Source organism: Thalassophryne amazonica, chromosome 2 (assembly GCF_902500255.1).
Source record: "Thalassophryne amazonica chromosome 2, fThaAma1.1, whole genome shotgun sequence".
Taxonomy (NCBI): Eukaryota; Metazoa; Chordata; class Actinopteri; order Batrachoidiformes; family Batrachoididae; genus Thalassophryne; species Thalassophryne amazonica.
Window position 1 is genome coordinate 107,760,444 of NC_047104.1, and position 27,539 is coordinate 107,787,982.

General features: G+C 40.1%; 1 protein-coding gene across 1 annotated transcript; it reads right to left on the reverse strand.

Moving 5' to 3' along the window:
- Positions 1-1,218: 1,218 nt before the first annotated feature.
- On the reverse strand, positions 1,219-26,694 carry LOC117528776 (cleavage and polyadenylation specificity factor subunit 7-like). Its single transcript, XM_034191404.1, is given in 10 exon segments — positions 1,219-1,541; positions 5,761-5,999; positions 6,088-6,232; positions 8,452-8,540; positions 11,204-11,307; positions 11,310-11,530; positions 11,646-11,791; positions 11,957-12,060; positions 20,333-20,530; positions 26,470-26,694. Coding segments are annotated over 9 exon segments (1,320 nt in total). The 5' UTR covers positions 26,548-26,694; the 3' UTR covers positions 1,219-1,541; positions 5,761-5,764.
- Positions 26,695-27,539: the final 845 nt, after the last annotated feature.

Sequence of the window (27,539 nt, forward strand, 5' to 3'; positions counted from 1 at the left end):
GGCATAAGCAGAAAAATATCCTGATGTATCAAAGTGCGCAAGCATGGCTCCAAGCACATTCCATTTATAGTCCACTGAATGTGGGATTGAGCACACATGCACCAAACTCTGCCCTGGCCATGCCCCTATTTAAATATGCAAATCCATATAATAGGCAATGGAGCTGGGATTCCCCAGGCCATCACGTCAGACAACATGAACACAGAAAACAATTTATACCGAGTATGTGGTACAGATGACTGAAAATTATGTGGGGACATGCAGGGATAGTTCTTTTCACACCAAAAAGTTCAATCTTTGTCTCATCAGACTTGACTCACTCAGACTCATCAGAATTTTGTTTCTTATGGTTTGAGTCCTTTAGGTGCCTTTTGGCAAAGTCCAGGCAGGTTGCCATGTGCCTTTTACTAAGGAGTGGCTTCCGTCTGGCCACTCTACCATTGTGCCTCAAGACAATCCTGTGTCAGAGGTCTACAGACAATTCCTTTGACTTAACACTTTGTTTGTGCTCTGACATGCACTGACAACTGTAAGACCTTATATGTAGACAGGTGTGTGCCTTTCCACATCATGTCCAATCAACTGAATTTACCCCAGGTGGACTCCAATTATCCTGTAGAAACACCTCAAGGATGAACAGTGGAAACAGGATGCACCTGAGCTCAATTTTGAGCTTCATGGCAAAGGCTGTGAATACTTATGTACATGTTATTTCTTAGGTTTTTTTTTTTTTTTAAACAAATTTGCTACTTTTTTCCACATTGTCATTATGGGGTATTGTGTGTAGAATTCTGAGGAAAAAAAATGAATTTCATCCATTTTGGAATAAGGTTGTAACATAAAATGTGGAAAAAGTGAAGCATTGTGAAGACTTTCCGGATTCACTGTACGTAGTGCACCTGCAACACAAGTCAACATCAACTGTTAATGTTGTGGGGACACAAATTCTGATCATGGGGAAAAACAATGGGTGCATGACAGAGTTCATTTTAAAATTATTTTGTCTACGTGTAAACAGTTGGTCACATTGTTCAAAAACTGTTTAACCATTTTAACCATCAATGCTGACATCAGATATACACATATCATCCACATGTAACACATTTGACACTGCTTCAGATGAAAATCTAGATCACAGTCCTGGAAATAAAACTACATCATGTCTGTATCCCTCAATGATCTGATGAAGAAAAGCTTAAATACCACACTGGAGTTACATTTTCAGGGAATGTTGATTTAATACAAAAGAAAAGTGATGAAACATTACACTGTATGACAGGTTTTAAGGTGTCCTACGCATGCAAGCTTTAAAATCTGTTGTCCCAGCAACAAATCTCAACAGACTTTCTCAACTTTTCTCAACAGATGAACGTTCCGTGTGCTCACAGACTACTGGTAAAAGGAAAAAAAAAAAAAATTTAAAATTATATGTTACCGTTTTAGAAATACACTTAAATCTCAACACAGATTCCTCCATATTACATACAAATTGGTGCAGAAATCCCGTCTTCTGGTTGCTTCCCCATGACAGGAGACCAAGTCTGGGGGAGAAAAAGCACATTTTTGTAAACCGTATACAAAAAAAATCCAAGCATGATTTCTGTACCTCACCTCATGTACCTCATGTCAAAAGTGTTTGCTGGTGTTAACTGTCATCTTATATTTGCCAAGTGGCCTCTGTGTGTGTGTACGCGTGTGTTTGGCTTTGATCACAGAGAAACTGGGGAGAGCTGATATTTGCTGTTTGGTATGTTTATGTATTTTGGATCAAGGATGAATGCTGCCAAAATGGAACGCTGAGAGGACTAATATTTTTGGAGAAACTATGGATATTAGTAAATTAACATAAAAATGATGTAATAAACAGGAAATCAATTGCTGTGTTCTTCTAATAACTGCTGAGGTCTAAGGTTCTAAAAACATTCTTGACTCACACACACCATTCTAATTCATTATAGAAACTTTGGATAATTTATTACCACCCTTGAAAAATGTGAGCTACCTATTTTATAAACATTACCCAATCTAGAGCCCATGGATCCCCACGGGCAACGCGCTAGTTACTATTGTTATGACCTATTCGATGTACCTCAGAAGTGGAAAGGTGTAACTTTTATTTAATTATGTAAATTTTAATCGCATGGTGATGCATAAAGAGTGTGTGTGTGTGTGGGGGGGGGGGGGTGACTGTCTCCAGGTTTGGTTTGATGCTTTTCTAACAACAGCAAATGTAGAGTGACAGTACAGACGTACGTCGCTGAAGAATCAGAGGAGTGAAAAAGAACAATAAAGATTATGATCAATACAATGGATAAAGCATAACATGACAGAAAAGGCCTCTTTTTTTTTTTTAAATAATCGTAAACGGAAATCAGACTTCTTTGATTTTTCCTAGTCAGAGGTTGAAAAATTCCAAGTTCTGAGCTTACACTGAGAACGGAATTACAACCCCTGGCAAAAATTATGGAATCACCAGCCTCGGAGAATGTTCATTCAGTTGTTTAATTTTGTAGAAAAAAAGCAGATCACAGACATGACACAAAACTAAAGTCATTTCAAATGGCAACTTTCTGGTTTTAAGAAACACTATAAGAAATCAGGAAAAAAAAAATTGTGGCAGTCAGTAACGGTTACTTTTTTAGACCAAGCAGAGGGAAAAAAAAAATATGGAATCACTCAATTCTGAGGAATAAATTATGGAATCACCCTCTAAATTTTCATCCCCAAAACTAACACCTGCATCAAATCAGAGCTGCTCGTTAGTCTGCATCTAAAAAGGAGTGATCACACCTTGGAGAGCTGTTGCACCAAGTGGACTGACATGAATCATGGCTCCAACACAAGAGATGTCAACTGAAACAAAGGAGAGGATTATCAAACTCTTAAAAGAGGGTAAATCATCACGTAATATTGCAAAAGATGTTGGATGTTCACAGTCAGCTGTGTCTAAACTCTGGACCAAATACAAACAGATTGATGAAGAGTACTGTTTGTCACTCATTAAGTCCATGCCTCAGAAACTGCAAGCGGTTATAAAAGCCAGAGGTGGTGCAACAAAATACTAGTGATGTGTTAGAGCGTTCTTTTGTTTTTCATGATTCCATAATTTTTTCCTCAGAATTGAGTGATTCCATATTTTTTTCCCTCTGCTTGGTCTAAAAAGTAACCGTTACTGACTGCCACAATTTTTTTTCTGATTTCTTATAGTGTTTCTTAAAGCCAGAAAGTTGCCATTTGAAATGACTAGTTTTGTGTAATGTCTGTGATCTGCTTTTTTTCTACAAAATTAAACAACTGAATGAACATCCTCCGAGGCCGGTGATTCCATACTTTTTGCCAGGGCTTGTACGTGGTGGCATTATATTATCTATTATCACTATCAAAAATATACATAACACAAACTAAGAGGGTTACTGCTGTGTAACATGTCTTTAGAACAGGTTCATAACTTCAACTAGTTACATCTTAAATTTGGTGTGACTGGTATATCAGTGTGAAGCCAGCTTTGACCAGACTGCAATGAAACAGCTTCCTTAACGAAGTCCACACAGGGCAACAATTACATAAAATGCTAAAAAAGAATTTGCCACATTATTCAATATTACATGACATTTGTTTAAGCGTTACATAATCCAATTATTAGATCAGACATGCTTTTGGTGGGTAAGGTTAGACCTTACTCATGTGAAGCACCTTGGGTCAACTTATGTTGTGACCAGTGTTGCCACAGTTACTTTGAAAAAGTAATCCAATTACTGATTACTCCTTGAAAAAGTAACTTAGTTACTTTACTGATTACTCAATTGTAAAAGTAACTAAGTTAGATTACTAGTACTTTTTTTAGTTACTTTTCCCAGCTGCCGACAACACTCTGCCACCTCAACATGACAATGATACCTGTTTTGCCAAAACTTACTTTATAGTCACCCTTTCTTGACTTCAATGAAAATAAATACTTGTTTTATAAAAAGTAAAATAAAGACCTCTTTCTTGACCTCATATTTAACTGTTGACAGCACTGTAACAGTAAAACTTGCAATTTCGAACCTACATTGTTTATAAATGTAACTATTAAATTCATTCTAGCATTTTTCTAACATTTAAATTCTCTCTAAATATTTTACTTGTAGAAATTAATATTATTTTAAGTAGTATTAGTAGTTGTAGTAAAAAAAAGGCTTCAAAACTGGACCTTTAATCTAGGGGTGTTGTGAGGGGGGCACATCCCTCCCCCACGCCCCCATTCCATCTGGATTCACCCTTGCTTTGGCGTTTGAGCACAAAGAATGGATAACATTTATTTATGCAGAAAATGTGACCAGATTTACAGGTAAGAAAGTTTTGTGTTTTCACATCATGTGGTCCTCAGAAAGAGAGTTTAGGTGCATTTGAGTGGAAAATAGTGTTAGTTGTTGACGCGTCGCGGAGGATCAGCTGTTTTAACGTGCAGATATGGAGCGGCTCAGCTCAGCTCTAAATAAAGGAGGAAAAAAAGTATAAAAATGTCTTTGTAAAGCTCAGTGCAGGTGTGCTGATCACCGTGCTTTAAGAGACGACAAGTCGAGCAGCTGCAAAAAACCGCGGATGAAAAGCTCACAGCTCACTTAAAGTGTGCAGTTCAATCGAACCCCGACCTCCTGCCCACAGACCAAGTTTAACGCTGCTATCGACCCACAATGAAAAATAATAGTAACGCACAGTGACATGGAGAAGTAACTTTAATCTGATTACTGATTTGGAAAGATTAACGCGTTAGATTACTCGTTACTAAAAAAGTGGTCAGATTAGAGTAACCGGGTCGTTACTGTGAGTTTGTGAATTTTCGGACCTTTTGTCTGACTTAGTGCTTAGCTCAGATAAGATAATTATAGTGGGCGATTTTAACATCCACACAGATGCTGAGAATGACAGCCTCAACACTGCATTTAATCTATTGTTAGACTCAATTGGCTTTGCTCAAAATGTAAATGAGTCCACCCACCACTTTAATCATACCTTAGATCTTGTTCTGACTTATGGTATGGAAATTGAAGACTTAACAGTATTCCCTGAAAACCCCCTTCTGTCTGATCATTTCTTAATAACATTTACATTTACTCTGATGGACTACCCAGCAGTGGGGAATAAGTTTCATTACAGTAGAAGTCTTTCAGAAAGCGCTGTAACTAGGTTTAAGGATATGATTCCTTCTTTATGTTCTCCAATGCCATATACCAACACAGGGCAGAGTAGCTACCTAAACTCTGTGAGTGAGATAGATTATCTCGTCAATAGTTTTATATCCTCATTGAGGACAACTTTGGATGCTGTAGCTCCTCTGAAAAAGAGAGCCTTAAATCAGAAGTGCCTGACTCCGTGGTATAACTCACAAACTCGCAGCTTAAAGCAGATAACCCGTACGGTGGAGAGGAAATGGCGTCTCACTAATTTAGAAGATCTTCACTTAGCCTGGAAAAAGAGTCTGTTGCTCTATAAAAAAGCCCTCCGTAAAGCTAAGACATCTTACTACTCATCACTAATTGAAGAAAATAAGAACAACCCCAGGTTTCTTTTCAGCACTGTAGCCGGGCTGACAAAGAGTCAGAGCTCTAGGCCAAGGGCCCTTAGTGATTTTCCAGTCAGGCTGGGATTTGAACCAAGGATCTTCTGGTCTCAAGCCCAATGCCTTAACCACTAGACCATCACCTCCCCTAGTTCAACACTAGTTCATGCTGTCGTCAATGAAATAGAAGACAGAGTTGTGTTGTGTGAACATCTTACCAATCTAGCGGTATCGATCTCTGTGTTCTCTGTGCCTGTCTCGCTCCCCCGTGCGCTCCCTGTTCCTCTCCCAACTCCATGAACGCTCTCGGTGCCGTCGAGACATTCCTGCAGCTTCTCGGCCATATGAATCCTCTCTTTCGCGGTCTCTGTCTCGCTCTCTGTCTCTCTCTCTGTCTCGCTCTCTGTCCCGTCCCCTGTCCCGCTCCCTTTCTCTCTCCCTCGAACCACTGCTACTCCTGCAGACAATTTGATATTACCACGAGCATGCAGACAGCACGAGAACTGTGACACTGCATTTGTATTGGAGTCAGAAGACATTTTAACCTGTACCCATAGTTGCCCTGGATGGAAATGAGGCAGTCTTTGAGTGATGTGACAAGGGCTTGGCATCGCTCATCTCCATACACTCTGGACTGCTTAATGATAGCAATGGCAGTTAGAAGTGTCTCCATAGCCATCCGTAGGTCTCCTGCATTTAGAAAAGATGCTTGTGTTATCCAAGATAGAGGTATTTTTAAGAAAGTGTGAAAAATGTTGACTTCATTAACAGTAGAAGCTAAGCTACTAATAATGTGTTTCCACGCTGCATGTGTGGTGGAAAAGGATACAAAATGGGCCGCACTGATCGAGACACCCATCTGTCGCAATGACTATTACAGTTTACGCTAGGCCCCTGCTGGAATTACAAGTATTGCGAAAGTTCAAAACCCAGCAGTCAGATTACACCTGTCAGTGGAAACGCTGTGATTTCGCTATAATGTTTTGTCGACATTCTGAAACTATTGCTTAACTTTTGCACAAATCTGTAATTGAAACATAGCTACTGGCTTCACTTTAGATATTTTAATCACAGAACTAAAAAGGCTGAACATCATGGACCATTTTAAGGAGGTCCACTAACGGTCTCACTATGAAATCTGGGTGCATAAAAACAGTTAAAATCTTAATTTATGATGACTATAGAGATTTGGAGTCAGCATGGTAGACAAGTGAGCTTGCTTCCAGAGCAGAAGGTTCCTGGTTCAAGACCATTCCTGCCCATTCTCCGTGTAATGTGGAGTTGCATCAGGAAGGGCATCCGACATTAAACTTGTTCCAAATCAACATGCAGGTCCACATCAGATCTGCTGTGGAGACATCGAGGAAAACAGGAGAAGCCCAAAGAACATACATTACTAATAATTCAGATTTGGAGACAGGTACCTGCTAGAAAGTAGACTGATTTAAAGGTGGGTCCTCTATGTTAGCAACGTTATTTGATATAACAACAGCTAGGTTGTGTTCCCATTGTCTGAATAAATAAACCTATAAAAGTACACTAGATAAAGACAGCAGTACCATATAACTTTACAGTCTACAAGGAGGCGTTTTTTTAACCTTCTTGAATGTTACCAGGAGCTCTTTTTATGACGTGATAGAAATAATAGATACACTTTGGAAACTAGAGGCTAGGCAGAGTACTTTAAGGTGCGCATTCCCTGTCCGCATGCGGCGCTATACCACTCATCTAATCATGCAGGTTATTTTGCATTATCATAGACACAGTATATGAAAACTGCTTGTACAATGCTTAATGCTTATCAATGTTGCTGTAATATTTTTGTGGATAAACTGATGGTAAGTCAAAATAAACAAATAGTTTTTCTGCTCAACCCTTTTAAACTGGCTGTGCAGATATTAAGTGATTCTGCTGACAGATAAACAGGACCTAAAACATGACCTCCTTGACAGAGGTGGTCTGAAAATAAATTTTCTTTCATGCTGGTGTCACAAGCCATGATCCAACAGGACACTGAACGTGTTTGTCCTTTTGGTGCATGTGCAGAGTGGCCACAATAATGTGTGCTCACTTGTGACTTGATATGAGACACAATGGCACGGTTTCTGTAGGAAACAGTAGACAATATGAGCAATAACAGCCATCACCAGAGTGGATACCACTACAGTGGCCACTTTTAGCTTTGTACACAACCCCTCACAACTGTTGTCACTTATCATTAACGTAAACTGCAACAGCAACAAAGTGAAAAGTAAGTTTGGGGTCAATGTGCCCAACAGTGATTAAATGGCCACTGTTTGCTACTAGGGTCCACTGGAATGACTTTGTGTCAAATGAAGTTACTTACTGAGACTCAGATGAGGAACACTGTGAAGAAATGCCAGCTACGAAATTTTAGTCACGTGGTGTTTTTTTTGGTCATGATTCAGCATGTAGGCAGGTGCCTTTGCATCGAGGACCCCAGCAACTGGAAAGGCCAAGGGGACAATCAAGGCCAAGGGGATGACCAAGGCCAAGGGGACGACAGACTGTTACTTTTGAGAGGTGGAGATGGAATGGCTGTCTGCCTGAGTGGGTGTCATCCAGACAACTTTATCGTGTGGTAGATGCGGCAACATGTGGCACCAGTGAATGCTCCCAGACCTGACCTGATCTGATCTGATTATCCACCACCACACAGAAAAGGGAGAAGATGAAGGTCATGTTTAGGTATGGGATTATGGAGAACTTTTTTTAAGAGCACCCTCTGGAAAAGGTTTGCTGATTAACTCAAAGCTAGAAATCATTTTACCAAGAATGAAGCGTGCAGACATTCTTAGACACATTACAGTAATATTCACAACATGTTCATCTGTATAGAACTAAAGTTTTTGTTTGAAAAATGTGTGCGTGACACGTCTGTAACCTACCAGCAGTTGCTCCAGACACGGCCTTGGTAATAGCACTGCTGGCAATAGCTTTGTTTCTGTTCATTAACTCTCCAAACTCTCCATCACTATTGGCAAAACACAAAAAACATAGCTGACAGACTCATATGAACACGGTCATGTATTCTTACTAAGGACCCTGTCACACCTTGACGATTTAGCCAGTGTATACCAACTTATGAAAAATTTGAGGAATACACTGAATAAGTTGAATAAGTTATGCAGCTGTCACACCATGACAATTTAACCAGAGCATGCTGACAGCCCCTTTTCCACAGAGCGTTCCGGGTTGGTACGTATGTTGGTACCAAATCATGTATTGATAAGGTTATCAAATGTCTGTTTATGTATCACGCCCTGATGTATGATACATCGGGGCATGATACAGGGCGTGATACATAAACAGACATGTAGTAAGATATTTATCACATATTACAACAAAAATATAGAATAAGAACCATATAATTATCATCAACTCCATTTGTCAATTTCCGTCAGAGAAAGAACAAGGAGCCCTCTCTTCTCCTTCTTGGTTCCACTCAGCTATTCAATGAAGTGAAGAATGAAGAGTTAGTGAAGAGTGTCCTCTTCACTAACTTCTTGGTGTCTCACACCTTCTGCATGAAACTTGCGTTGTAGAATTCTCCCTGTTAGGGAGGCTAAAACTCTCTCACCTTGATCAGACATCTTGGTTGAATGAAATGATCTGGAGCCTGTATCAGGATCCTGCACTTGTCAACAGGGTAACACAAAATGGGGGGGTGTCATTAGTGGGGCTGACAAACCGGGGCTCCTTATTGGATGAAAAGCGAGGTGATACAAAGCCTGGTATGTCTTTTTTGTATCGCCCTGTTTTAAGATTTGTATCGCCCTGATTTTATCGTCACAGTTTCCAAGGCAGTAAAACTAACTGATAGGAAAGTGTGATTTATCAGCCCTATTTTTTCTTGTATCTCATGAGGGCTGGTTTACGAGTAAAGGGCAGATTTTTGTCGTAATATGTGATAAGGCACAGTATGGTACAGGTTGAAATGGTTAATTCTGGCTTGGTTTGCATTTACACTGTGGGCAGAATCTTTTTATCTGGCAAGCAGAAGACGCAGATGCTGACAAGCACATCATCGAGCTCCCGCGCACATAGCCTCTCCCCTCCACGCGTAAGCCAAACAAAGTCATTTTAATTTTATTTTTTTTTTTGTCTTGGTGGATCATGGGATTTATTTTTGTCGCATGCAGAATGCTGAAGAATCAACTGATGCCTGTGTTGAACACTGACATGAATGAATGAAGTGCAGTGACGCTTTCGTTTTAAAATAAGTTAATTTTCTTGTTGTGGAATAAAGCCCCAGCATCCTCTGGTTCAGGCTGAGAAACGCAGGGGGGGAGCAGACAAAATACAGGGGTACTTCTTTTAAAAGGCTATGTTTCTTCAGCCACGCTCATCAAGGTGTGACATGGGTGTTACTGGCCTGTCACACCATTTAGCCAATGTATGCTGACCACATTAAAAATGCTGGCGTACGTCTAGTAAGTTATGGGTAAGTTTTGTGTAAGTCAAGGGCACGTTGATATACATCATAATACGGCGAATACATTGAAAAATTTTGGGCATGCACAATATTTTCGACGCATGCCAGTTTTATGGCTGATACGTCCCGCATACACGGGCCATTTGTTGTAGGCAAGTTATATGATTGTTGACACGTATTTCTTGTAAATTACTCATAAGCTGAAATATGGCCATTGATGCAGTCCAATGACTGGTTGAAGAACTAAAAGCTGCAGTCATGCGAACAGTTCAGACTGTTACAAATATTAAAACCATAAACACATGGAGAAAATATAAAGTCTTAATTTTCTAGTTCATTTCAATCAAATTCATCATCACAGCCTGACAAAAACTTATCCACATAAAGCGTCCTGATTTTGTAAAAGGACATTGAAAATATTTTATTTTATCGTGACTGAAGAAATGTAGCATTTTAAAAGCGGTCCCTCTGAGTTTTATGCGTTTCTGAGCCTGAACCAGAAAATAGTGGCGCTTTGCACCACAACAAGACAATTAACTTATTTTAAAAAGGTGAAAGAGCCACAGCGCCTCATTCATTCACATCAGCATTTATCACAGCCATCAGTCGACTCTTCGGCATTCTGCATGTGATGAGAATAAATCCCCAGATCCACCAAGACAAAAATAAAATATAAAAAATGTTACTATGTTTAGCCTCTATGTGGAGGGGACAGGCCGCATGACGGCGTACGCGTGGTCAGTGATGTGGTTGTCAATATCTACATGTTCCACCTGCCAAACAAAAGGGTTCTGCCGGCGGTGGAAATGCAAACGAAGTCAGACTTAACTGTTACACCCGTACCATACCGGCCCAGACTGCTTGGTGGAAACAAGACTGCCAGCATACTCTGGATAAAGTGTCATATGTGAAAGCTGCATAACTTATTCAATACATCCAGTGTGTTCCACAAATTTTTCAGAAGTTGGCATTCGCTGGCTAAATCGTCAAGGGTCCTAAAACACAATGCTACAGCAAATGTTTGGACGACGTTTAATCCCAATGCATTCTTTAAAAACCTTTAACATGTTAATGAACATGTATGTGCTCCATTCTGTGTCCTAATCTTTTCCTGCTACTAACATCCAACAGCTTCATTAATCTGGTCTCATTTAGAGTATAAAAAGCAATTGTCAAGATTTAGATTATGAAGAAGTAGATCTTACTTCTGCTGACTGTAGGTTCGAGTGCTGTGACTGTCCTGGGCTGGGGTGAAGAACGCTGGATTTATATGCAGACTAGGCGCTGGCTGGGTAGTGATAAGAGGCGGGAGGAGGGAATAATTGGGGGAAGCACAGGAGGAGGGATGTTTAGTGGTATTGGTATATGCGGGAAAGGGGGAGGTGGCTGACCAAAAAAAGGGCTGGGTACAACAGGGGGCCTGTTTACAAATGGAGGTGGAGGAAGAAACGAGGACTGAACTTGTGGGGCGGCCTCCACTGTTGTAGAATTAGAGTCCTTTGAATCTTTTGAATTATCCCGAAGAGGCAAACCTATAAAATATGTATATATAAATTTAATAGAAAAACATTCTTCCTGACATTTAGATTCATACTGTATTTAGATAAGGTAATAAGAATAATAAAAAATGAGCAGTATGATACATACGTTTATTTGCTACATCCTCAAACACACTGAGGTTCTGCTGAGTAGCAAAGCGACAATTCAACCTCTCTCCATGAAGTTCACACTGTGGGATTTTCTCCAGCAATACTTTCAGTGAGTCTTCAGAAGACACCACTACTTCTGCATAGCTATAAAGTAGAAAAAAGAAGCATGTACATATAGACACACTATCAAAGAAAGCCAAATTAACAATACACCAAAACTTATTTTCCTTTGAACTGTACACAACAAGCTTATATTTATACTTATATTTTAAAAGTTAATTCATGTTTAAAATGTTCACAATTGCTTACCCTCGTGACTGGCCATTAACTTTGTTCTCTGCAAATTTAATCTCTGTTATGGTGTTCACACCCAAGCTTTTGGCCAAGCAGAAAATGTCTGTATCAGATGTCCACTAGAGGTAGCAGCAGCCATTGAGAGAGAAATAATGAGAAAAGGAAGGCAGATAATTACACACAGTACCATAACACATACAGAACAAGAAGTTGCTCTAGAGGCAATTCACAGATAAAGACTGGTATTACAAAGTTAGACTAGTCTGAGGATACATACAACCCCTGGCAAAAAATTATGGAATCACCGGCCTCGGAGGATGTTCATTCAGTTGTTTAATTTTGTAGGAAAAAAAAGCAGATCACAGACATGACACAAAACCAAAGTCATTTCAAATGTCAACTTTCTGGCTTTAAGAAACACTTTAAGAAATCGGGGGAAAAAAATTGTGGCAGTCAGTAACGGTTACTTTTTTAGACCAAGCAGAGGGAAAAAAAATATGGACTCACTCAATTCTGAGGAAAAAATTATGGAATCATGAAAAACAAAAGAACACTCCAGCACATCACTAGTATTTTGTTGCACCACCTCTGGCTTTTATAACAGCTTGCAGTCTCTGAGGCATGGACTTAATTAGTGACAAACAGTACTCTTCATCAATCTGGCTCCAACTTTCTCTGATTGCTGTTGCCAGATCAGCTTTGCAGGTTGGAGCCTTGTCATGGACCATTTTCTTCAACTTCCACCAAAGATTTTCAATTGGATTAAGATCCGGACTATTTGCAGGCCATGACATTGACCCTATGTGTCTTTTTGCAAGGAATGTTTTCACAGTTTTTGCTCTATGGCAAGATGCATTATCATCTTGAAAAATGATTTCATCATCCCCAAACATCCTTTCAATTGATGGGATAAGAAAAGTGTCCAAAATATCAATGTAAACTTGTGCATTTATTAATGATGTAATGATAGCCATCTCCCCAGTGCCTTTAGCTGACATGCAGCCCCATATCATCAATGACTGTGGAACTTTACATGTTCTCTTCAGGCAGTCATCTTTATAAATCTCATTGGAATGGCACCAAACAAAAGTTCCAGCATCATCACCTTGCCCAATGTAGATTCGAGATTCATCACTGAATATGACTTTCATCCAGTCATCCACAGTCCACGATTGCTTTTTCTTAGCCCATTGTAACCTTGTCTTTTTTCTGTTTAGGTGTTAATGATGGCTTTCGTTTAGCTTTTCTGTATGTAAATCCCATTTCCTTTAGGCGGTTTCTTACAGTTCGGTCACAGACGTTGACTCCAGTTTCCTCCCATTCGTTCCTCATTTGTTTTGTTGTGCATCTTCGATTTTTGAGACATATTGCTTTAAGTTTTCTGTCCTGACGCTTTGATGTCTTCCTTGGTCTACCAGTATGTTTGCCTTTAACAACCTTCCCATGTTGTTTGTATTTGGTCCAGAGTTTAGACACAGCTGACTGTGAACAACCAACATCTTTTGCAACATTGCGTGATTACCCTCTTTTAAGAGTTTGATAATCCTCTCCTTTGTTTCAATTGACATCTCTCATGTTGGAGCCATGATTCATGTCAGTCCACTTGGTGCAACAGCTCTCCAAGGTGTGATCACTCCTTTTTAGATGCAGACTAACGAGCAGATCTGATGTGATGCAGGTGTTAGTTTTGGGGATGAAACTTTACAGGGTCATTCCATAATTTATTCCTCAGAATTGAGTGAGTCCATATTTTTTCCCTCTGCTTGGTCTAAAAAAGTAACCGTTACTGACAGCCACAATTTTTTTTCTTGATTTCTTATAGTGTTTCTTAAAGCCAGAAAGTTGCCATTTGAAATGACTTTAATTTTGTGTCATGTCTGCTTTTTTTCTACAAAATTAAACAACTGAATGAACATCCTCCGAGGCCTGTGATTCCATAATTTTTGCTAGGGGTTGTAATCAGAATCCAAACAGAGAATGATCACATCTGTCAAAGACTGGAAAGCCCAAACCTAAAGATATAGTAATTTTGCTCATATTGGAAAACCCAATATCAGTACGTGTCCAAGGTTTTTACAATGGTTCTGTTAATACCATTGTTGTTCCAAATATCAGTGTTTTTTAATATATTTCTTAGAAACACAACTGAAAAATAGGACGTTTCTGACATTTAAGGTCTAGATTTCTGCATGTCATATACATCCACAATAGCAAGAGGCCATGAAACAAGTGTGCTCTCCAGGGGCCTCATAGATTTGTGCTTAGACTGCGTGAACAAACATTTCTACACAAAATACAGACTTTATCAACTTGTATTTAGACTCAGAAATGTGTATAAATATATGCACAGCTCTGATTAGGAGGATGCACAACATCTAGTGGTAGAAGACAGAAACTGCAACTAGAAATTACTACGGAATGCTGATGTTACAACATGCAACCTCATCCAAACACATTCTTAATATCCTCAAATTAACAAGTACACAATTTGTAATTTTATCAAGTTACAAACGTATAGCCTCACTGGTGTCAAAACCAATGAAACACAACTGTGTGAAATAAACAGCAGCTTTTGACCATCAACAAGCTCCTCAATGTCCGCCTGCTACCACAAGGCGTAAAGAATTCCTTTAGGAGAGATATGACCTTAATTTATATTAACATATAAATATATGACATTACTGAATGATTTTCTCATAGATCTATATTTCCAAGAATATATGTCCAAAATGAATGAGTTGATCCACAAGTTCACTTACACTCACAGGCCACTTATTAGTTACACTCAATTTAATTCAATTCATTTTATTTATATAGCGCCAAATCATAACAAAGCTGCCTCAAGGTGCTTCACACACATAAGGTCTTCCTTACCAACGGCCTAGAGCCAGCACACAGCTGACAGTGGTAAGGAAAACTCCCCCTGATGATCTGATCTTAATCCAATTGAAAATCTTTGGTGGAAATTGAAGAAAATGGTCCATGACAAGGCTCCAACCTGCAAAGCTGATCTGGCAACAGCAATCAGAGAAAGTTGGAGCCAGATTGATGAAGAGTACTGTTTGTCACTCATTACGTACATGCCTCAGAGACTGCAAGCTGTTATAAAAGCGAGAGGTGGTGCAACAAAATACTAGTGATGTGTTGGAGCGTTCTTTTGTTTTTCATGATTCCATAATTTTTTCCTCAGAATTGAGTGATTCCATATTTTTTTCCCTCTGCTTGGTCTAAAAAAGTAACCGTTACTGACTGCCACAATTTTTTTTTCCTGATTTCTTATAGTGTTTCTTAAAGCCAGAAAGTTGCCATTTGAAATTACTTTAGTTTTGTGTCATGTCTGTGATCTGCTTTTTTTCTACAAAATTAAACAACTGAATGAACATCGTCCGAGGCCGGTGATTCCATAATTTTTGCCAGGGGTTGTAAAAGACAGGGGACCAATCAACGTGCCACAGCAGCACGTCTGAGTCAGACATGCTGCTGCTACTGCTGCTCCAACATCATTTTGGAGCATCAGTAGCGATTCACCGATTATCACCCCATTTCTGCTTAAAACGGCCCGTGTCTGCTTAGAACTGACTTTAGAATGATGTAAGAGGTTTTAATTTGTCATCTGATGGTTAATAATCACATATTCCCTTTGATCGCTTTGTGTGAAGAGAGTCAGACTCAGAGTCTCAGATGCATGTGCAGTGAAGGCACAGTGAAGGCAGGGCAGACCAATTTTTAGAGGGGACTGTTTGGTCTGCGACACCAGCCGCTAGCCCGAAGCTTCACCTGTTCAACTGCTTGTTAACACAAATAGCTAATCAGCCAATCACATGGCAGCAACTCAATGCATTTAGGCATCTAAACATGGTGAAGATGGCTTGCTGAAGTTCAAACCGAGCGTCAGAATGTGGAAGAAAGGAGATTTACGGGACTTTGAACGCGGCATGGTTGTTGGTGCCAGACGGGCTGGTCTGGGTATTTCAGAAACTGCTGATCTACTGGGATTTTCACTAAACAACCATCTCTAGGCTTTACAGAGAATGGTCATAAAAAGAGAAGATATCCAGTGAGAAGCAGTTGTGTGGATGAAAATGCCTTGTTGATGTCAGAGGAGAATGGGCAGACTGGTTGAATGGGCGACTGCGTTATGCTGTCATGTCAATATGGACCAACATCTATGAGGAATGTTTCCAAAACCTTGTTGAATCTATGCAATTAAGAATTATGGCAGTTCTGGAGGAAAAAGGGGGTCCAACCCAGAACTAACAAGGTGTATTTAATAAAGTGGCTGGCGAGTGTATTATCCTGGACAACACCCACCCTCCATAAAATGTGTGTTGTGTTTATTAGAAGTACTGCATTTCCAACTACTCAAACATCATCCAGTAAAAGGAACAAATATCACAACATTTAATATATAATGATCTAGCAATTGAACAATTAAATAACAGTATGAAACCTGAACAGATCTTTGTCATTTGATTGGTGAATTGTATGTCACGTGATATTATTTGTCTCACGGTATATAGAACAAGCTCACTGTATGAGTGGCATCACATATTGTGCATTTTGTTCCATATATTTTGTTCTATTCAACAGCACCGCTACTTTATCGTTAAAAAGCGTCCATGACACAAGCAGGACAAATTCAGTACGACATGAATCATTTACAAGCTTACGCAGTCTTTATGGGGATATTTTTAGGGGCCATTGGCCACTTTCAGAGTCCCAGTCCAAATCATATTTTTGACATGTCCCAAATCGTATATAGATTGATTTTTTTTGATAGTCTGAACAGAAAAAAAAAGTGATTTGTTCCAAATCAGATTCAAGCCACATATAAGAGGTCTGTTAGAAAAGTATCCCACCTTTTTATTTTTTTCAAAAACCTGATGGATTTGAATCACGTGTGCTTGCATGAGCCAACCTTGAACCTTCGTGCACATGAGTGATTTTTTTCACACCTGTCGGTTGCGTCATTTGCTTGTAAGCAACCTTTGTGCGAGGATGGGTGTAGTCTCTCGGCGTTTTTTCTTTGCAAGGAAATGGCGGAACAACTGGAGCAACGCGACTGCATCAAATTTTGCCACTAACTGGGCAATAGCCAGGTGGAAACCATTCGGATTATTCGGAGGATTAGCAGCAATCTTCCACTCCAGCTTATTAATTAATCAAAAACCCAGACAGAGCTTTAATTCATTTGAAAGCTTGACTCTGTCTTGTCCATCCAAATTGGAAGTCCCAAAAACCAGTTTTATTTGTTGTTATCTATCGTCCTCCTGGTCGTTACTGTGAGTTTCTCTGTGGATTCTGTGTCTGACTTAGTGCTTAGCTCAGATAAGATAATTATAGTGGGCGATTTTAACATCCACATAGATGCTGAGAATGACAGCCTCAACCCTGCATTTAATCTATTATTAGACTCAGTTGGCTTTGCTCAAAATGTAAATGAGTCCACCCACCACTTTAGAGGAAGACTTAACAGTATTCCCTGAAAACCCTCTTCTGTCTGATCATTTCTTAATAACATTTACATTTACTCTGATGGACTACCCAGCAGTGGGGAATAAGTTTCATTACAGTAGAAGTCTTTTGGAAAGCGCTGTAACTAGGTTTAAGGATATGATTCCTTCTTTGTTATGTTCTCCAATGCCATATACCAACACAGTGCAGAGTAGCTACCTAAACTCTGTGAGTGAGATAGATTATCTCGTCAATAGTTTTACATCCTCATTGAGCACAACCTTGGATGCTGTAACTCCTCTGAAAAAGAGAGCCTTAAATCAGAAGTGCTTGACTCTGTGGTATAACTCACAAACTCGTAGCTTAAAGCAGATAACCCGTACGTTGGAGAGGAAATGGCGTCTCACTAATTTAGATGATCTTCACTTAGCCTGGAAAAAGAGTCTGTTGCTCTATAAAAAAAAGCCCTCCGTAAAGCTAGGACATCTTACTACTCATCACTAATTGAAAAAAAATAAGAACAACCCCAGGTTTCTTTTCAGCACTGTAGCCAGGCTGACAAAGAGTCAGAGCTCTATTGAGCTGAGTATTCCTTTAACTTTAACTAGTAATGACTTCATGACTTTCTTTGTTAATAAAATTTTAACTATTAGAGAAAAAATTACTCATAACCATCCCAAAGACATATTGTTATCTTTGGCTGCTTTCAGTAATGCTGGTATTTGGTTAGACTCTTTCTTTCCGATTGTTCTGTCTGAGTTATTTTCATTAGTCACTTCCTCCAAACCATCAACATGTCTATTAGACCCCATTCCTACCAGCCTGCTCAAGGAAGACCTACCATTAATTAATGCTTCGATCTTAAATATGATCAATCTATCTTTATTAGTTGGCTATGTACCACAGGCTTTTAAGGTGACAGTAATTAAACCATTACTTAAAAAGCCATCACTTGACCCAGCTATCTTAGCTAATTATAGGCCAATCTCCAACCTTCCTTTTCTCTCAAAAATTCTTGAAAGGGTAGTTGTAAAACAGATAACTGATCATCTGCAGAGGAATGGTCTATTTGAAGAGTTTCAGTCAGGTTTCAGAATTCATCATAGTACAGAAACAGCATTAGTGAAGGTTACAAATGATCTTCTTATGGCCTCAGACAGTGGACTCATCTCTGTGCTTGTTATGTTAGACCTCAGTGCTGCTTTTGATACTGCTGACCGTCAAATTTTATTACAGAGAATAGAGCATGCCATAGGTATTAAAGACACTGCGCTGCGGTGGTTTGAATCATATTTATCTAATAGATTACAATTTGTTCATGTAAATGGGGAGTCTTCTTCACAGACTAAGGTTAATTATGGAGTTCCACAAGGTTCTGTGCTAGGACCAATTTTATTCACTTTATACATGCTTCCCTTAGGCAGTATTATTAGAAAGCATTGCTTAAATTTTCACTGTTACGCAGATGATACCCAGCTTTATCTATCCATGAAGCCAGAGGACACACACCAATTAGTTAAACTGCAGGAATGTCTTACAGACATAAAGACATGGATGACCTCTAATTTCCTGCTTTTAAATTCAGATAAAACTGAAGTTATTGTACTTGGTCCCACAAATCTTAGAAACATGGTGTCTAACCAGATCCTTACTCTGGATGGCATTACCCTGACCTCTAGTAATACTGTGAGAAATCTTGGAGTCATTTTTGATCATTTTTGAGTCATGTCCTTCAATGCGCATATTAAGTAAATATGTAGGACTGCTTTTTTACATTTGCGCAATATCTCTAAAATTAGAAAGATCTTGTCTCAGAATGATGCTGAAAAACTAATTCATGCATTTATTTCCTCTAGGCTGGACTACTGTAATTCATTATTATCAGGTTGTCCTAAACGTTCCCTGAAAAGCCTTCAGTTAATTCAAAATGCTGCAGCTAGAGTACTGACAGGGACTAGAAGGAGAGAGCATATTTCACCCATATTGGCCTGACATGTCCAGCTTGTCCACAATTTCTCGGATAGTCACACGACTGAGAAGCCACCGAAAACCAACTGAATCTTCCGAATGGTTGACGAGCTGGGCATGTTACAACATGTCCTGTGAGACGTCAACACGGAGGCGCTGTTGCTGCACCATCAGCTTTGTGCCGATGAATTTCGCCGCCACTCTTTTCATGGCAAAATCTTCTTTCACAGTAGAATGTGCTGATGTCCACCTCTTCCACAATTTCTTGGATAATCACACGACGGTCCCACATCACCACAGCGTTCACTTTGGAAATGATCCGGTCGTTTCAGCGTGCTGATGCCGATCGGAGCGTGGTGCGCCCTCCACCGTTGTGCGGATATCTTTAAACCGGTTTTACCGCTCCTTAATCTGTGTGATGCCCAGAGAATCCTCACCAAAAGCCATCTAAATAATCCGAATGGTTTCCACTTGGCTGTCGCCCAGTTACTGGCAAAATTTGATGCAGTCACGCTGCTCCAGTCATTCCGCCATTTCCTTGCAAAGAAAAAAACGACGAAAGACTCCACCCATCCTCACACAAAGGCTGCTTACAAGCAAATGACGCAACTGACAGGCGTGAAAAAAATCACGCATGCGCACGAAGGTTCAAGGTTGGCTCATGCAAGCACACGTGATTCAAATCCATCAGGTTTTTGAAAAAAATAAAAAGGTTGGATACTTTTCTAACAGACCTCGTAAAGGTGGTTTCAATTCCGAATGCTATCGGATTTATGCAGATGCATCTCAGTTTGAATGATGGTCTGGCTTCTTCAAAGTGCCTCTTCTATCACCTTCAATGCTCCCCTAGCGCCGCCTCTCACAGACCCTGCTGCTTCACTCTCTCTGCGCTGGTCAATTTTCACAGCGTTCAAATTAGAAAAATAAAATTTTATATATTACACACACACAAAACCACTTTTTACTTACCCATGGAAAATTGCCAACATATAAAGAAAGTTGCCTTAAAGACCTTGTTCCTTGTTTAGTTATTGGTCCTGGCTGACTGTTTTCTTGCTTAGCTGGTGACTCCTGAACAGGAGGGGAAGCTTTTGTGGGAAGTTTTTTTTCCTGGTTGACAGCCCCAGTCAGAACAGCATCATATAGTTCACTTGTCTCAACGTCATCCTATGGAGAATTAAAAAAAAAGAAAGAAAAAAAACAAACACATTTTTATATAAATGGGCAAAGAGAATCTTCCAAGGAAAACAATTCACATAAATATTATTAATGTGTCATTAACCTCTGGATCTGTTCCTAAATGTTTCAAATCTGCAGTGATTAAACCATGACTTAAGAAATCTAATCTTGACCCTAGTATATTAAAAAACTACAGTTGTATTTAAAAGTTTGGGCACCCCGGTGATTTCCATGATTTTCCTTTATAAATCATTGGTTGTTTGGATCAGCAATTTCAGTTAAATATACCATACAGCAGACAAACACAGTGATATTTGAAAAGTGAAATGAAGTTCATAGGATTTACAGAAAGTGTGCAATAATTCTTTAAACAAAATTAGGCAGGTGCATAAATTTGGGCTCCTCAACAGAAAAAAATACATTAGTATTTAGTAGCTCCTCCTTATGCAGAAATAACAGCCTCTAAACACTTCCTATAGCTTCCAATGGGAGTCTGGATTCTGGTTGAAGTATTGTGGACCATTCTTCTTTACAAAACATCTCAGGTTTGTTGGTTTACGAGCATGGACAGCCCGCTTAAAATCACACCACAGATTTTCAATAATATTCAGGTCTGGGGACTGAGATGGCCATTCCAGAACATTGTACTTGTTCCTCTGCATGAATGCCTTAGTAGATTTTGAGCAGTGGGGCCGTTGTCTTGTTGAAAGATCCAGCCCTGGTGCAACTTCAACTTTGTCACTGATTCATGAACATTGTTCTCAAGAATCTGCTGATACTGACTGGAACCCACGTGACCCTCAACTTTAACAAGATTCCCAGTACCTGCACAGACCACACAGCATGATGGAACCACCTCCAAATTTTACTGTAGGGAGCAAATGTTTTTCTTGGAATGCTGTGTTCTTTTTCAGCCATGCATACGGCCCCTTGTTATGTCCAAATAACTCAATTTTAGTTTCATCATTCCACAGCACCTAATTCCAAAATGAAGCTGATTTGTGCAAATGTGCTTTAGCATACCTCAAGCAACTCTGTGGGGTGTACGCAGAAAAGGCTTCCTCTGCATTACTCTCTCATCAGCATCTCCTTGTGCAAAGTGCGCTGTATAGTTGAACGATGTACAGAGACACTATCTGCAGCAAGATCATGTTGTAGGTTTTTGGAGCAGGTCTGTGGGTTGACTATGACTGTTCTCCCCATCCTTCGCTTCAGCTTATCTGAGATATTTCTTGGCCTGTCACTTCGGGCCTTAACTAATACTGTGCCTGTGGTCTTCCATTTCCTCACTATGTTCCTCACAGTGGAAACTGACAGCTGAAATCTCTGAGATAGTTTTTTGTATCCTTCCCTTAAACCATGATGTTGAACAGTCTGTTTTCAGGTCATTTGAGAGTTGTTTAGAGGCTCCCATGTTGCCACTCATTAGAAGAGATTCAAAGAGGAGAAACATTTGCAAATGGCCACCTTAAATACCCTTTCTCATGATTGGATTCACCTGTGTAAGGAGGTTAAGGGTCAGTGAGCTTACCAAACCAATTTTGTGTTCAAATAATTAGTGCTAAATGTATTCACATCAATAAAATGACAAGGGTGCCCAAATTTATGCACCTGCCTGATTTTATTTAAATAATTATTGCACACTTTCTGTAAACACTAGAAACGTCATTTCACTTCTCAGTGTGTTCATCTGCTATATGATATATGTGGTGTGTCCATAAAATAACGGTCCTTTTAATTTTTAAAAAAAAACTATATGGATTTCATTCATATGTTTTTACGTCAGACATGCTTGAACCCTCGTGCGCATGCGTGAGTTTTTCCACGCCTGTCGGTGACGTCATTTGCCTGTGAGCACGCCTTGTGGAAGGAGTGGTCCCACCCCCTCGTTGGATTTTCATTGTCTGGAAATGGCGGAATGAAAAGGACTTTATTTCCATCAGAATTTTTTCAGAAGCTGTTAGAGACTGGCACCTGGAAACCATTCGAAAAATTTATCTGGCTTTCGATGAAAATTTTACGGGCTTCACAGAGAATAAGGACTTTAACTACAGCTTTAAGGACCCCTTTAAGGACGGTCGGTGCGCCGCGCTCCGAGCTACGACATCGCGGCACAAACCACTGGATCATTTCTAAGCTGATGGCTCTGTGGATACGAGACCGTCGTGTGCTCTTTCTCTGGTTATCAAAAGAGCTGGACATCAGCCATTTTCCAGCAGATTTCACTTTTAACAAGAGATTTTGTCATGGAAAGCTGCGCAGAGGCTTCGCGCATCACGACCGATTCGCTGATGAAGCGAGACAAAGGAACACCTCCGATTTGGAGTGTTAGAGGACAAGTTGGGACATGCCTATCTTGGCTTTCAGTGCTTACCAGTCGAGTGAGTATAAGAGAACTTAGCTAAACATGCGGAATATGTTTTGCTGAGGGCCGACGATTTGAAAGCGCTAATTGACGGTGTCAATGCTTCTAACATACACACACACAAAAACAAATCCACTCCGCTCTAAGCCGCCTGAAGGCATGAACTGCTGTTAGGATGAAAGGCTGACGTGATTTTTCGCCGGACTGAGGAACTACACAAAGTCTTTTTTGGGGGGGGTTCACAAAGTCAGTACACAGCATCACGGACTACATCGTCACAATTTTGGACTGCTATTTAAAGTTTGCATTGGACTGTTAAGCAGCAGTGAAACCAAAATGTAAGTCCCTTTTCTGTTGTTTATAAATTAATAAAATATCAAATGACAAGGATCTATTTTAGCAGTTATATAAAACAAATGATGAATGTTTTTAACATTCTGTCAATGGAACGAATACTGAATTTAGTGAAAGCTAGAACATACCATTCAATGAGGCCTCGTTGAATGGTATGTTCCAGCTTTCACCTCATGAAATATTCATACCACTGAACTCATAAACTATCATTATTTGTATAATAGTGTACTATATACATTATTATATAATTTTATACTGTATGTATTCTTCTTTGGCAGCTCAGTCTCAAAAGACCACCCATAAAGCACTAAGGTTGTTAGACGTTACGGGTTTTCCTTGTTGTGTGACTGCAGAGGCCAATCCATAAGTGACAGCCCTCGTTGCAGTGTGGGCAGATAAAGTCTGGTGCAGAAGGGTGGTTAGCAATGGTAGCAGACTTCTTTCGATATCTTTTGTACGCTCAACAAAAATATAAACGCAACACTTTTGGTTTTGCTCCCATTTTGTATGAGATGAACTCAAAGATCTAAAACTTTTTCCACATACACAATATCACCATTTTCCTCAAATATTGTTCACAAACCAGTCTAAATCTGTGATAGTGAGCACTTCTCCTTTGCTGAGATAATCCATCCCACCTCATAGGTGTGCCATACCAAGATGCTGATTAGACACCATGATTAGTGCACAGGTGTGCCTTAGACTGCCCACAATAAAAGGCCACTCTGAAAGGTGCAGTTTTGTCACACAGCACAATGCCACAGATGTCGCAAGATTTGAGGGAGGGTGCAATTGGCATGCTGACAGCAGGAATGTCAACCAGAGCTGTTGCTTGTGTATTGAATGTTCATTTCTCTACCATAAGCCGTCTCCAAAGGCGTTTCAGAGAATTTGGCAGTACATCCAACCAGCCTCACAACCGCAGACCACGTGTAACCACACCAGCCCAGGACATCCACATCCAGCATGTTCACCTCCAAGATCGTCTGAGACCAGCCACTCGGACAGCTGCTGAAACAATCGGTTTGCATAACGAAAGAATTTCTGCACAAACTGTCAGAAACCGTCTCAGGGAAGCTCATCTGCATGCTTGTCGTCCTCATCGGGGTCTCGACCTGACTCCAGTTCGTCGTCGTAACCGACTTGAGTGGGCAAATGCTCACATTCGCTGGCGTTTGGCACGTTGGAGAGGTGTTCTCTTCACGGATGACTCCCGGTTCACACTGTCCAGAGCAGATGGCAGACAGCGTGTGTGGCATCGTGTGGGTGAGCGGTTTTCTGATGTCAATGTTGTGGATCGAGTGGCCCATGGTGGCGGTGGGGTTATGGTATGGGCAGGCGTCTGTTATGGACGAAGAACACAGGTGCATTTTATTGATGGCATTTTGAATGCACAGAGATACCGTGACGAGATCCTGAGGCCCATTGTTGTGCCATACATCCAAGAACATCACCTCATGTTGCAGCAGGATAATGCACGGCCCCATGTTGCAAGGATCTGTACACAATTCTTGGAAGCTGAAAATGTCCCAGTTCTTGCATGGCTGGCATACTCACCGGACATGTCACCCATTGAGCATGTTTGGGATGCTCTGGACCGGCGTATACGACAGCGTGTACCAGTTCCTGCTAATATCCAGCAACTTCGCACAGCCATTGAAGAGGAGTGGACCAACATTCCACAGGCCACAATTGACAACCTGATCAACTCTATGCGAAGGAGATGTGTTGCACTGCATGAGGCAAATGGTGGTCACACCAGATACTGACTGGTATCCCCCCCCCCCCCCCCCAATAAAACAAAACTGCACCTTTCAGAGTGGCCTTTTATTGTGGACAGTCTAAGGCACACCTGTGCAGTAATCATGGTGTCTAATCAGCATCTTGATATGGCACACCTGTGAAGTGGGATGGATTATCTCAGCAAAGGAGAAGTGCTCACTATCACAGATTTAGACTGGTTTGTGAACAATATTTGAGGAAAATGGTGATATTGTGTATGTGGAAAAAGTTTTAGATCTTTGAGTTCATCTCATACAAAATGGGAGCAAAACCAAAAGTGTTGCGTTTATATTTTTGTTGAGTGTATTTTTGACTTTTTCAGAGTCGGCGAGCAATGTGCCCGCTCAGATTAACTGGCGCCAGGCAGAGCAGTCCATGGCTAGTGTTTCCCAGCTTGTCAATGAAATGTTACAAGATTTCAGGTTGTTTTTGCAGGCGTCTTTATAATGCAGTAGGGGGCATCCAACACGTCTAGTTCCTTGGGCCAGTTGTCCAATCAGCATGTCTTTTGGCATCCTTCCATCTTCCATGTGGCTAACATGGCCAAGCCAGAATAAGCGTTGCTGACTGAGCAAGGAGAACAAACTGGGTATTTTCATACACTGCAACAGTGCACCATGAGTGATTCCAGCATGCCACTAAGCTCCCATGATGCGCTTGAGGCATATCATGTGGAAGGAATTGAGTTGACGCTCTTCCTTCATGTAAGTCGGCCGTGCGTCACTTCATACAGTAATGTACTAAGAACATAAGCTTGGTAGACTTGGATCTTGGTGTTCTCTGATCATGCTTTGTTCTCCAACACTCTCTTGCTCAGTTTGGACACAATGTTGCTTGCTTTGCCGAGTCCATGATTGAGTTCTACTCGGAAGGAGATTGTGTTGCTGATGTTGGATCCCGATATTACTCATGTCATTAAACCAAATGAACACAATTCTGACAAAAAAATTAAACAAATTTTTTTTTTGGCAGATTTTCATGTCCAGGGCATACAGGACAGACATTCAGAAAGACTCACAATTTTAATTCCAATTTTAATGCATTGTTTTTAGTCAAAGTTGCTTACAACTTCCAAGGTAACATTGTTGATGGTGATGAATGGAGGGTCTGGAACACTTTGTGGGCAAGCACAATTACAATGGTTTAACAGCTACGGAGAGCACTGCTCTCACTTCCTAACATAAAATGGTTGTTAAAAGCCTACAACCTGATTTTCTGAAGCACATTCTTTGTAAAACCTTCACAAAGACCTGTACATCCGGTATTAAAAGCACATTCATGCTCTGCAAAATCTAACAGGTAAACACCAGGACATAAAAGCACATGTAAACACCAATTCTTATCCTTAATTAAGTCATCAAATGTATAGCTTCACAGTTGATATCACATCCCCAAGCTGTAAACACACAACAAAAATGGTACAAACCTTGTCTTTGTGGGTCTGATTGTCGTAAATGTTAATGCAATCGCGGTTGGATAAAACGGTCGGTCGCGCAGCCTTCATCCTGCGGGCCCGACCACACCGCGGCCACTTTGCTTTGCTTTACTTTACTTTATTTTCAGCGCACCTCGCACATGCACACATTCATTAGTATAAGCACACCTCGGCGGTTCGTGTTTTACGCTTCCTTTTTTTTTTTTTTTGCTTTTTTTTCCAACCGTCCTAACGTTCAACTCGAGACAGACGACTGTCACGAAGCGTCAACATAAATGTATCTAACCAAGCAGAAGGAAGGCGGACGACAAATGTTAATAAATAAAAATTGAATGGACACTGTCAAGACACACACACACTGCTTTTCATAGGTAGGGAAAAGGTAGTTAATTACGAATCGCCACGATCGTGCACCGGATAATGCTAACGATGCTAATGTTTTCGGTCCGTGTCACAGCCGTGTGTTACCGGCCAACAACAACAACAAACGACTTTTCGTTCCCACCTGCCCACTAATGTTTCTGTAAAGGTAATTACTTTAATTGAGGCAAATAGTCTCGTTCATTTTATATATTATTAGTGTTTTACATTTTTTAGGCATTCTGTTAAAAATTTAGCGAAGAAATATTTGTGTTAAAGCTACAGTATGTAAAACCATCTGCACACTGCGACAGTCGATTTTTCTCGAAGTGCTCTCCGTAATTATAAATCACTGCAAGACATATATATATATATATATATATATATATATATATATATATATATATATATATATATATATATATATATATATTTTTTTTTTCTACCTCATTTTCTTATTTTATTGTATTGTTACAAGTATTATTATTATTGCTTATCCTTGCACACGCTGTTTGATGCACATTTTCCTCTACTCGCACCCATCTTGTGTGTTTTTCTTAAGAGCTGACGTAACGTGAATTTCTCCACTGTGAGATCAGTAAAGTCTTATCTTATCTTATGTTAGGATTTGAAACCTCAGTAGGGCAAATTTATTGCCAACTACAGATCTGCTTGCCATTTGTGGAAGACAATACGTGCTT